Here is a 13,424-nt window from a genome sequence, read left to right on the forward strand (position 1 = left end):
CCAAAGTGCTGGGATTACAGGCTTGAGCCACCGCGCCCGGCCAATTTTTTTCAAAATTAACAATTCTTTATTATCATCATCTAATACCTGACTCATATTTAAACCTTGCCAACAGCTTTTTTTTTTTTTTTTCCCCAGAGATGGAGTTTTGCTCTTGTTGCCCAGGCTGGAGTGCAATGGAGCAATCTCGGCTCACTGCAATCCATCTCCCAGGTTTAAGCGAATCTTGTGCCTCAGCATCCCGAGTAGCTGGAATTGCAGGCATACACCACCACACCCGGCTAATTTTTCTGTATTATTAGTAGAGATGGGGTTTCTCCATGTTGGTCAGGCTTGTCTCAAACTCGCAACCTCAGGTGATCGGCCCAGCACAGCCTCCCAAAGTACTGGGATCACAGGTGTAAGCCACCGCACCTGGCCCTTGCCAACAGCTTTACAAAAACGTGTAAAGATCCAATCAAAGTCCAAGATCCAATCAAAGTCCATATATTACATTTGGTTTTTATATCTCTTAAATCACTTATAACCTTTAAGAGTGCTCTCCTGACTTCCTGCACCCTTTACTTGACATGACATCAACTCGGTGAAGAGACTAGGCCAGCTGTCCCTCAGAATAGCTGATATAGTTTGGATATTTGTCCCCGCCCAAATCTCATGTAAAATCTTAATACCCAGTGTTGGAGGTGGGGCCTGGTGGAAGGTGACTGGATCATGGAGGTGGATCCTTCATGAACACTTTAGTACTATCCTGGTGCTAAACTTGGTGCTGTTCTCCTGATAGAGTACTCATGAGATCTGGTCATTTAAAAGTGTATGGCACCTCCCCCTCCTCACTCTCTTCCTCCTTAAGTGCTGGCTCCCACTTTGCTTTCTGCCATGATTCTAAGTTCCCTGTGGCCTCCCCGAAAGCTGACACTGCCATGCTCCCTGTACAGCCTGCAGAACTGTGTGCCAGTTAAATCTCTTTTCTTTATAAATTATCCAGTCTCATGTATTTCCTTAAAGCAATGTGAGAGCAGACTAATACAATAGGCTACTTTCAGATTTTGTCCAACTGCTGAATTTGTAGTGTCATTTAATTTATTCCACTAACCCATGCATTCCTTACCTTTAGAGCTAGAGATTTTATTTTATTTTGTAAATTTTACCTTAAGTTCTGGGATACTGTGCAGAATGTACAGGTTCGTTACATTGATATAGATGTACCATGGTGATTTGCTGCACCTATCAACCCATCATCTATGTTTAAGCCACGCATGCATTAGGTATTTGTCCTAAGGCTCTCCCCTCCCCTTGCCCCCCATCCCCCGACAGGCACTAGTGTGTAATAGTCCCCTCTCTGTGTCCATGTGTTCTCACTGTTCAACTGCCACTTATGAGTGAAAACATGCAGTGTTTGGTTTTCTTTTCCTGTATCAGTTTGCTGAGAATGATGGCTTCTAGCTTCATCCATGTCCCTGCAAAGGACATGAACTCATTCTTTTGTATGGCTGCAATATTTGTTAATTTTTTCCCCACCTGACTAACAAGTCTGGATCCTACACTAATTTTTAATTTCACCTGTACCATGATCCAAGTAGTCCCCATATATGCACAAGATTGTTTCTGGGTCTTTATTTTGCTCCAGGGATTAATGATTAAATCTAATGCATCCCCTGTAATAATCACCATCACTTAACGTTGTCTTTTCTAGATTTGAGACAAGGTCTTGTTCTGTTGCCCAGGCTGGAGTGCGTTGGCGTGATCACAGCTCACTGCAGCCTCGACCTCCTGGGCTCAAGTGATTCTCCTACCTTAGCCTCTTGAGTAGCTGGGGCTACCAGTCCATGCCACCACATGTGGCAAATTTTTTTTTTTGTAGAGACAGGGTCTCACCATATTACCAGGGCTGGTCTCAAACTTCTGGGCTCAAGCCGCCATCCTGCCTTGGCCTCCCAAAATCTCTAGGATTTATAGGGGTGAGTCACTACACCACACCAACATTAAGTCTTAATATCTGGTCATTCAAGCTATCTTCTTAAGCTTTCTTCAAAATTATCTTGGCTATTCTTATAAGCTTACTTATAAGAAACAGAATTTAAGGCTGAGCACACTGGCTCATGCCTGTAAGCCCAGCACTCTGGGAGATCAAGGAGGGAGGATTGCCTGAGGCAAGGAGTTTGAGACCAGCCTGGCCAAACACAGAGAGACCCCATCCATCTCTCTCTTTTTTCAATTAGTCAAGCATGGTGGCACACATCTGTAGTACCAGTTATTTGGCAGGCTGAGGCAGGAAGATTGCTTGAGCCCAGGAGTTAGAGTCTGCAGCGAGCTAGGATTGTGCCACTGTACTCCAGCCTAGGTGACAGAGGGAAACTCCACCTCAAAAAAAAAAAAAAAAGTTTGGATTTTTTTTGTGTGTGGGGGTCTGTAAAAAGTACTTTGTGAGACTTCAATGGAACTACCTTAATTTTTTTTATTAATTTGGGGATAAATGATACCCTTGAGCTTTGTTTACTTAGGTCTTCCGTTATGTCCCCTAGTAATCCTTTTCTTCATAAAAATACATATTTTAGGCTGGGCGCGGTGGCTCATGCCTGTAATCCCAGCACTTTGGGAGGTTGAAGCGGGTGGATCACGAGGTCAGGAGATCTAACACGGTGAAACCCTGTCTCTACAAAAAATACAAAAAATTAGCCAGGTGTGGTGGCAGGCACCTGTAGTCCCAGCTACTCAGGAGACTGAGGCAGGAGAATGGTGTGAACCCGGGAGGCAGAACTTGCAGTGAGCCGAGATTGTGCCACTGCAGTCGAGCCTGGGCGACAGAGCAAGACACCGTCTCAAAAAATAAAACAAACAAAAAAACATATTTTATTAGACTTATTCCTATCTACCTCACTGATTTTGTAATTCTTATAAATAGTATAGGTTGAGTATCCCTGAAATGCTTGCAAAGAAGAGTTTTAGGGTCAGGTGCGATAGCTCACACCTGTAATCCCAGTAATCCCAGCACTTTGGGAGGCCAAGGCGGGTGGATCACCTGAGGTCAGGAGTTCAACACCTGCCTGGCCAACATGGTGAAACCCCCTCTCTACTAAAAATACAAAAATTGGAGCCGGGCACAGTGGTTCACTCTTCTAATCCCAGCACTTTGGGAGGCCGAGGCGGGTGGATAACCTGAGGTCAGGAGTTCAAGACCAGCATGGTCAACACGGTGAAATCCCGTCTCTACTAAAAATACAAAAATTAGCCGGGCGTGGTGGTAGGCGCCTGTAATCCCAGCTACTCGGGAGGCTGAGACAGGAGAATTGCTTGAACCCAGGAAGCAGAGGTTGCAGTGAGCCAAGATCACGTCATTGCACTCCAGCCTGTGGGGTAAGAGCGAGATTTCGTCTCCAAAACAAAAAACAAAAAAAAAAAAAAGAAGAGTTTCAGATTTTGAAATACTGTATTTGTATTATGCTTACTGGTTGATCATCCCTAATCTGAAAGTCTGAAACACTGCAACAAACATTTCCTTTGATCATGACCTTTTGTGCATTATATCAGCACTCAAAAAATTTCTAATGAAACTTTGGACATTTCAGATTTCAGATTTTTGGATTAGGAATACTCAATCTGTTTTTTGTTACAGTTTATATTTTATTATTGCTGGATTTAGGAACACCATTAATTTTGTGAATTGATCTTGTATTCCAGAAACCTTATAAAGCTGTTTTTCTTGGGGGGTCTTTTTTCATCTTTTTTTGGTGGAGAACAGGATGTTACTATGTTACCCAGGCAGGCCTTGAACTCCTGGGCTCAAGTTATCCCCCTGCCTTTGCCTTCGTAAGTGCTGTGAGAATAGGTGTGAGCCACCGTACTTGGCCTTGAGCACTTTCATTTGTTCTAATAACCTCTGGTGATTCTCTTTGTGTTAAATATTTAACAGATAACACTGTCTGCAAACTATGACAATTCTGTTTTTCCCCTTTCCAATCTCCAAACCTCTTTATTTCATTTTCTTGTCCTACTGCATTGGATAAAACCTTCAGAACAGTATCATCCTGTTCTTGACTTTGATGGGACTACTTCTCAAAGTTTCATAATTGTAAGGTGATTTAAGTTTTTGACAGATAACTTTTCATCCAACTAGGAACATAATGCTCTGTTCCTAATATGCTAAAAGTAGGTATCACCAATGGCTATCAAATAGTTTTAAAAATCTATCACAATCCCAAAAGTTTCCTAATGTTTACTTTTGATTTCTGGGATATACCGCACTCAGTCATTGTGTATCATTTTCAATGCCCTATTAGATTCAATTGTTAATACTTTATTTTGGATTCTTCTGTGTTCACATGTGAAAAACGATCTATAATTTTCTCTTCTCGTATTGCTGTTACAAGGTTTTATTACATTCCTAGATTAGTTATGTAGCCTTTCCTGTTTCTGTAGAGATGGGGGTCTTGCTATCTTGCCAAGGCTAGTCTTGAACTCCTGGATTCAACTGATCCTTCCACCTCGTCCTCCCAAAGTGCTGACAGTATAGGTGTGAACCACTGCCCCACTCCTAGCCATCTTTAACTTTTTAATGTGTCTATGTAATTGCAGCCTCCTCTGAAACTAAAGCTTGAAATGTTTTAATTTCCCTGAATCTTCTCTACTCCTGTATTTCTTCCATTGTCCAATGTTTTATTAATTATTTGCTTTTAATCCAACAACATCCTCCTTTGATAGAAAATATCAAGATGTATTTACATACATAAAATAACCCCGGAAGGATGTTATTTTATTTTTTTTGAGATGGTGTCTCGCTGTGTCACCCAGGCTGGAGTGCAGTGGCGTGTCTTTGGCTCACTGCAACCTCCGCCTCCCAGGTTCAAGTGATTCTCCTGTCACAGCCTCCTGAGTAGCTGGGACTACAGGCACCCACCACCACACCTGCCTAATTTTTTTATTTTTAGTAAAGACAGGGTTTCGCCATGTTGGCCAGGCTGGTCTCGAACTCCTGACCTCAGACGATCCATTCATCTTGGACTCCCAGAGTACCGGGGTTACAGGCGTAAGCCACCATGCCCGGCCAGAAGGATCTTATTAATAGTAACAGTGGTTATGTCTAAAAAGGAAAAATGAATACTAGGAGTTAGGAAAGAAAAGAAGATTTACATCTTCTTTACTGTATACACCCTATGTCATTTGAATTTTCTACCACATTCACTTATTAGCAAAAAGACAAACTTTAAAAATATTTAGAATAAAAAATATAGTTTAAAATTGTTTTTGTTCACTGATTTTTCTTACCACTCCTTCCTTGTTCAGTTTTCTTCTTGATGAATGAATTCTATCTGTCTTTGCACATCTGAAAAATAACATTCTTGGTCAGGTGCAGTGGCTCCTGCCTATAATCCCAGCACTTTGGGAGGCTAAGGCAGGTGGATCACTTGAGCCCAGAAGTTTGAGACTAGCCTGGGCAACATGGTGAAACTCCATGTCTACAAAAAAATAGCCAGGTGTGGTGGCACACACCTGTAGTCCCAGCTACTTGGGGGGTTGTGGGTGGGAGGATCACCTGAGCCTAGGAGGCTGAGGCTGCAGTGAGCCATGATTATGCCATACACTCCAGGCTGGGTGACAGAGTGAGACCCTGCCTCAAAAATAAATAAATAAATAAATAAATAAATAAATACTGCATTCTTTGTCTATATTCTTGAAATATAGTTAGCTAGGTATGAAAGTTTTTGATACTGTTACTCTGCTAATAATATCAAACTATCTGCCTCCTATTCCAATACTGTCAATGTCAATCTGATTTCTCCACTTTTATAGAGGATGTATTTTCTTTCTAGTAGCATCTAAAATTTTACAATACAAATTTTTTTCTAAGTTTTATTTTAAGTTCAGGGGTACATGTACAGTTTTGTTGCATAGGTAAACTCGTGGCATGGAGGTTTGTTATACAGATTATTTCATCACCCAGGTATTAAGCCTAGTACTCATTAGTTATTTTCCCCAATCCTCTCCCTCCTCCCACCCTCCAACAAGCCCCAGTGTGTGTTGTTCTACTCTACATGTCCATGTGTTCCCATCATTCAGCTCCCACTTATAAGTGAGAACATATGGCATTTGGTTTTGTTCCTGTGTTAGTTTGTTAAGGATAATGGACTCCAGCTCCATCCATGTCCCCACAAAGGATATAATCTCATTTTTTTTAATGGCTGCATAGTATTCTGGTGTATATGTATCACATGTTCTTTATTCAGTCTATTATTGATGGGCATTTAGGTTGATTCCATGTCTTTGCTATTGTGAATAGTGCTGCAGTGAACATACACATGCATGTGTCTTTATAATAGAATGGTTTATATTTCTTTGGGTATATACCCAGTTATGGGATTGCTGGGTTGAATGGTTATTTTATTTTATTTTATTTTATTTTTTGAGACAGAGTTTTGCTCTGTTGCCCAGGTTAGAGTGCAGTGGTGCGATCTTGGCTTACTGCAACCTCTGCCTCCCAGGTTCAAGCGATTCTCCTGTCTCAGCCTCCCGAGTAGCTGGGATTTACAGGCACCTGCCCCCACACCTGGCTAATTTTTTTGTATTTTTTAGTAGAGATGGGGTTTCACCATGTTGCCTAGGCTGGTTCGAATGGTATTTCTGTCTTTAGGTTTTTGAGGAATGGCCAAACTCTCTTCCACAACGGTTGAACTAATTTACACTCCTACCAACAGTGTATACGCATTCCTTTTTCTCCACAACTTCACTGGCATCTGTTATTTTTTGACAAAATGTGGATTTTTTAAAAAGTATTTGTTGTTTGATATTTTTTCAGGCTTTTCAATGTGAGGACTTTCATCATTTTCATTTATTACTTCTTTGCCAATCTCCTTGCCTTTATTTTCTTTAGTCTTTTCTTCCAGAATACTGTTAAGACATGGAGGGTACACCAAGAAAACCAACGTAAGTCTCTTAATTTCATTTACTTTTACCATGTCTGTTTCCTTGCTATATTCCATGACCAAGCCTTCTTGACAAGGACTTAGTAGTTACTTCTACCTGGCCATCTACTCTGTATAGGACTTTAAGTGGTCACAGTTCTGGCCCCATGCAGGTAACAGTAAAGCAGAGGCTAATCACTGTTGTCCCATTTTCATGTCTTTGCACTCTACTCAGAGTAGGAAAGCAGCATATTTATGGTTCCAACCCAAAGTACTTATACACAACTGTTCCACTCTGGTTTACTAGCTTAAAGAGCTGTTCTAAACACTCACACCTGTAATCCCAGCACCTGGGAGGTCAAGGCGGGCGTATCATGAGGTCAGGAGATCGAGACCATCCTGGCTAACACGGTGAAACCCTGTCTCTACTAAAAATACAAAAAAAGAGCTGGGCACGGTGGTGGGTACCTGTAATCCCAGCTACCTGGGAGGCTGAGGCAGGCTAATCACTCGAACCCGGGAAGCAGAGGTTGCAGTGAGCCGAGATTGCACCACTGCCCTCCAGCCTGGGCGACAAAGCGAGACTCCATCTCAAACAAACAAACATATGACTTAATAGGTCACCATTATATAGCATCTATATTAGACTACCATTACCCTCACCGTTTTTTTTTTTTTTTTTAATTAAACTTTAAGTTCTGGGACACATGTGCAGAACGTGCAGGTTTGTGACATAGGTATACACGTGCCATGGTGGTTTGCTGCACCCATCAATCCATCATCTACATTAGGTATTTCTCCTAATGCTATCCCTCCCCTAGTCTCCCACCCACCGACAGACCCGGTGTGTGATGTTCCCCTCCCTGTGTCCATGTGTTCTCATTGTTCAATATCCCCTTATGAGTAAGAACATGTGGTGTTTGGTTTTCTGTTCCTGTGTCAGTTTGCTGAGAATGATGGTTTTCAGCTTCATTCACCTGCAAAGGACATGAACTCATCCATTTTTATGGCTGCATAATATTCCATGGTATATATATGCCACATTTTCTTTATCCCATCTATCATTGATGGGCATTTGCCATTACCCTCACTTTTTACATTTAAAACCATCACCCCCTCTGTGCTGCATTGCATGATCACACTTTCTCAACAAGTGCCTAGCAGGTATCTTATATATTTATATCCAATAAATCTAAAAAAAAAAAAAAGCTTATCTATAGAATCAGCAATTAAATATCCAACCAGCCTTTTCTAACTTATTAATAAAAGACACTCACTGATGTAATATAGCTATTGATTTTTAAGGGAAATTCCTAAATTTGTGGAATGTAGCTTAACAAATACAACAGCAACAAAAGGAAAATAAAAATGCTTCAGAGGAGAGATCTTAGGATGTTCATCCACATGGGATGGTAGAATATATATTGGTCCACAGTCTGATAACGTTGTCAGTCGCAATATACGGTATCACTACAAAACTTCCCAGAGCCAGGTTTAAGAGCACTTCCCACCTCAGCCTCCTATGTAGCTATCACTACAGGCACACAGCACCATGCCCAGCTAATTTTTAAAAAATTTTCTGTAGAGTGGTCGGACGCGATGGCTCACACCTATAATCCCCACACTTTGGGAGGCCAAGAAAGGCAGATCACTTGAGGTCAGGAGTTTGAGATCAGCCTGGTCAACATGGTAGAATCCCGTCTCTACAAAAATTAGCTTGGCTTGCGGGCAGGCACCTGTAATCCCAGCTATGTGGGAGGCTGAGGCAAGGCTACAGAGAGCCAAGATAGCACCACTGTACTCTATCCAGCCCAGGTGACAGCGCGAGACTTGGTCTCAAAAAAAAAAAAAAAAAAAAATTCTGTAGAGGCCAGGAACAATGGTTCAATACTTGTAACCCCAGCACTCTGGAAAGCCAAGGTGGGAGGATTGTTTCAAGTCAGGAAATTTGAGACCAGCCTAGGCAACATAGTGAGATCTTGTCTTTTTTTTTTTTTTTTTTTTTGAGACAGGGTCTTGTTCTGTTGCTCAAGCTGGAGTACAGTGGCATAATTATGGCTCACTGCAGCCTTGACCTCCCAGGCTCAAGTAATCCTTCCACCTCAGCCTCTCAAAGTGCTGGGATTACAGTGTGAGCCACCATGCTCAGCCCATTTCTAGAATACTTTCTAACTAACATGTCAGGATTCTACGAGTCTCATCAATTTTGTTAAATTATCATATTCACTTAAGAGGATAATACATAGCCTATCCCATCATTCGATATTCTGAAAAAAAGAGCTCCTAAGTTTTTCACAAGTCATATAACCAATGCATACCTGTCTAAGTTAGTGCCACCAGAAGAGTGTTCCTTGGATCCAGCTCTGCTACCATAAAAGGATGATGACTGCAAAGGTAAAAGCCCTATAAAACAAATGAACAAAGGAAAAACGTAATTCCTAAATCAACCATTCAAGTTCATTTAATAATAAAAGTATACATTAGTCCTGATTATATTTAACTCTTTTTTTCCTTCTCATCAAATACAGGAATACTTCATTTTATTGCTCTTTGCTTTATTGTGGCTCACAGATATTGCAGGTTTTTTTGTATTTTCTTTTTTTTAAACAAATTGAAGGCTGTGGCAACCCTGCACCAAGCAAGTCAATCAGTGCCATTTTCCCAACACTATATGCTCGCTCACTTCATGTCTATGTCACATTTGGTAATTCTTGCAATGTTTCAAACGTTTAAATTATATCTATTACAGTGATCTGTGATCAGTGATCTTTGATGTTACTATTGTCATTATTTTGGTGTACCACAAACTGCACCCATATAAGATGGCGAACTCAATTTATCTGACTGCTCCACCAAATAGTCATTATTACCCCATCTCTGTCTCTCTTCTTGGGCCTCCCTATTCTGAGACAAAATATTGAAATTAGGATAATTAATAACCCTACGACGACCTCTGTGTTTTTAAGTGAAAGGAAGAGTTGCACATTTCATTTTAAATAAAAAGCTAGCAACAATTAAGCCCAGTCCGGAAGGCACGTCAAAAGCTGAGACAGGATGAAAGCTAGGCCTTTTGCACCAAACAGCCAATGCAAAGGAAAAGCTCTTGACAGAAATTAGAAGTGCTACTCAAGTAAACATGTGAATAACAAAGCAAAACAGCCTTATTGCTGATGTGGACAAAGTTTTAGTGGTCTAGGCAGAAGATCAAACCAGCCACAACATTCTCTTAAGCCAAAGCCTAATCCAGGGTAAAGGTCTAACTCTCTTTAATTCTATGAAGGCTGAGAGAGGCAGAAGAAAAATGTGAAGCTAGTAAGAGCTCGTTCATGAGGTTTAAGAAAAGAAGCCATCTCCACAATATAAAAATACAAAGTGAAGCAGCAACTACTGAGTTATTAAGCAACTACTCAATAACTAGCTGCAGCAAGTTATTGAGATCTAGCTAAGATCACTGATGAAGGTGGCTACGTTAAATAACAGGTCTTCGATGTACATGTAATAGCCTTATATTGGAAGAAGATGCCACCTAAGAGTTTCGTAGCTAGAGAGAAATCAATGCCTAGCTTCAGAGTTTCAAAGGACAGGCTGACTCTCTTGCTAGGGGCTAATACGGCTGAGGACTTGAAACTGAAGCCAATCCTCACTTACCATACTGAAAATACTAGGGCCCTTAAGAATTATGCTACATCTACTTGCCTGTGCTCTAGAAATGGAACAGTGAAACCTAGATGACAACATATCTGTTTGCCGTATGGCCCAGGCTGGTCCCAACTGAATTTCTAATACTTTAAAATATTTTAGCCAAGTATTGGGTACAAATCGGCACCCAATAACTAACACCAGATTAGGCCAGGCATGGTGGCTCACACCTGTAATCCCAGCACTTTAGGAGGCCGAGGCAGGTGGATAACTTGCGTTCAGGATTTCAAAACTAGCCTGGCCAATATGGTGAAACCTCGTCTCTACTAAAAATACAAAAATTAGCCAGGCCTGATAGCACACACCTGTAGTCCTAGCTACTCGAGAGGCTGAGGCAGGAGAATCACTTGAACCCGGGAGGCAGAGGTTGCAGTGAGACGATATTGTGCCACTGCACTCCAACCTGGGCCACAGAGCGAGACTCCGTCTCAAAATATATATATAAATAAATAAAAATAAAAATAATGTACAGATGTATGATCAGGGTTAGGTTTTTATTTCTAGTCTAATAAATATACAATAAATGAGCACCTTATTTATTGTAAGATCCAACACTTACCTGATGTCCTATTCTCTTCTGACTGTTTCAAAGTCAGCTGCTTTTCTCTACTGCTGGTTAAATACTTTCTGGAAGGATCTGTCATGGCCTTGTTGTTCCTATAGTTAATAATTTTACATCAATATAGTACAAGTGTATAAAAATATTGTTCTTAATTTTAAATAGTTGTCATTAAAACATTTACATTTCAAGTGCTGAATTCATTGATATGCTTGAAAATTAAGCTACAAGATTGTTAGTCTCAAAAGGTCAATGACTTAAACAAATGAGAATTACAAAAATAATCTTTAATTACCATCTCAAGAGCCAATCCAATCCATGATTCTGATTAACTTAGCAAAAGTAAAGGAGGATTTTCTTTAAATAAAAGTCAAATCAAAGACATTAAGATTATTAGATTTTCTTGGCCAAAAGCAAGACCAGATAAAATGACTCAGCTACTAAGACCAAAAGAATCAATTAAAAAGTAAACTGTGGCCAGGTGCGGTGGCTCACGCCTGTAATCCCAGCACTTTGGGAGGTTGAGGCGGGCATATCATGAGGTCGGGAGTTTGAGACCAGTCTGGTCAACATAGTGAAACCCCGTCTCAACTAAAAATACAAAAATTAGCCAAGCATGGTGGCGCGTGCCTGTAGTTCCAGCTACTTGGGAGGCTGAGGCAGGAGAATCTCTTGAACCCAGGAGGTGGAGGTTGCCGTGGGCCGAGATCACGCGACTGCACTCCAGCTTGGGCAACAGAGTGAGACTTGGTCTTAAAAAAAAAAAAAAAAGTAAACTGTTCAAGCTTGGTAGTTTAGTTTATAGGTTTACAAAGAAAAACAAATCAGGCTGGGCGTGGTGGCTCAAGCCTGTAATCCTAGCAGTTTGGGAGGCCGAGGCGGGTGGATCACCTGAGGTTAGGAGTTTGAGACCAGCCTGGCCAACATGGGAAACCCGGTCTCTACTAAAAACATAAAAATTAGCTGGGCATGGTGGCAGGCATCTGTAATCCCAGCTACTCAGGAGGCTGAGGCAGAAAAATCACTTGAACCCAGGAGGCAGAGGTTGCAGTGAGCCAGGGATCATGCCATTGCACTCCAGAATGGGTGACAAGAGCGAGACTTCGTCTCAAAAAAAAAAAAAGAAAAGAAAAGAAAAGAAAAATCAAAATCAAAACTATATATTCCACATGAATAGAAATACTATTAGATAAGTGGCAACAGCATTTTAATTTATATTGATTAAAATTCTTTAGGATCATGAATACAAAGTTAAAAGCCTTTTTCTCCCCTGTATTATTTTCAAATACCTCAACCCATATAAGTAGAGAGTGTCCATTCAAATAAATGTTCATGCTTTAACAGTGCTAATTTAAGGGGAACCATCATGAAGTAAGCCTGTGGCAGACAATGCCTAAGTGTGCTCCACCTAGATTCCCTCTAACTCATTTTTGTATTCTCTCTTCCATACCTTCATACCAACTTATGTTTTTGATAGCCAGTATCGAGGGCTCTTCTTCACAGGACTGCCCTCAAGTTACTAGAGATACTTTGCCTGTAATCTCAGAGTCACAAACAAAGCCAGGTGCTACAGTAGAGAAGCCCAGCTCTCTTGATTTGGATTAAAACAACTTTATGGTGGAAGCTACGTAACAGATTTCTCTAATATCAGGATGAAGACTAACCTTCATGTCCCTGTGTGACTTCTCCAGGATCACATCCATGCTTTGTTTCCTGCCCTTAACTATACTGCTTTCCTTACTCCTTTCACTATCTTCTCTGGGAGTACTTCCTCAGTAATTCATATGCACACTAATCTCCATTTCAGATTCTGCTTCTGGGCAACATAATCTACAACAGCTGGTACTGAAAGTGGGCCTAGGAAGCACACTCTAAGGATGGGATTCTGGAATTGGACTCTTGTTTGGCAATGGCAACAGAAATTCTGTTGCTGATAGTAATACCTCTGACATCTTATAGTGTTACAATTGCTAAGATTTTTATCTCTGGTGAATTAGGATGAAAAAAGGTAGAGAAGGATAGGGGTCAGGTAGTATCTCCAGTATTTTAGAAATGTGGTCGAATGATTACACAATAGATGATTTTATTGGGGTAATGGAAATGTTCTGAAACTAGATAATGATGATGTAACATAACTCAAAAAATTTACTAAAAATAATTGACTTATATACCCTCAAAATGGGTCAATTACATGGTATGTAAATCGTACCTTAATAAAGTTGTTTAAAAATGTCCCAAATTATTTCACTCCCTATATTCAAGCTTCTCAT

General features: G+C 40.7%; 1 protein-coding gene across 1 annotated transcript in view; it reads right to left on the reverse strand.

Moving 5' to 3' along the window:
* USP37 (ubiquitin specific peptidase 37) overlaps positions 1 to 13,424 on the reverse strand; it is a 126,383-nt gene that overhangs the window by 85,633 nt on the left and 27,326 nt on the right. The window contains exons 6-7 of the mRNA XM_011964598.1: positions 11,155 to 11,252; positions 9,215 to 9,299 (exon numbers count right to left, since the gene is read on the reverse strand). Of these exons, the coding sequence (XP_011819988.1) occupies positions 9,215 to 9,299; positions 11,155 to 11,252 (183 nt within the window). The remainder of the gene's footprint in view (positions 1 to 9,214; positions 9,300 to 11,154; positions 11,253 to 13,424) is intronic.

This window comes from Mandrillus leucophaeus, unplaced genomic scaffold (assembly GCF_000951045.1).
Source record: "Mandrillus leucophaeus isolate KB7577 unplaced genomic scaffold, Mleu.le_1.0 Scaffold70, whole genome shotgun sequence".
NCBI classification, from domain to species: Eukaryota; Metazoa; Chordata; class Mammalia; order Primates; family Cercopithecidae; genus Mandrillus; species Mandrillus leucophaeus.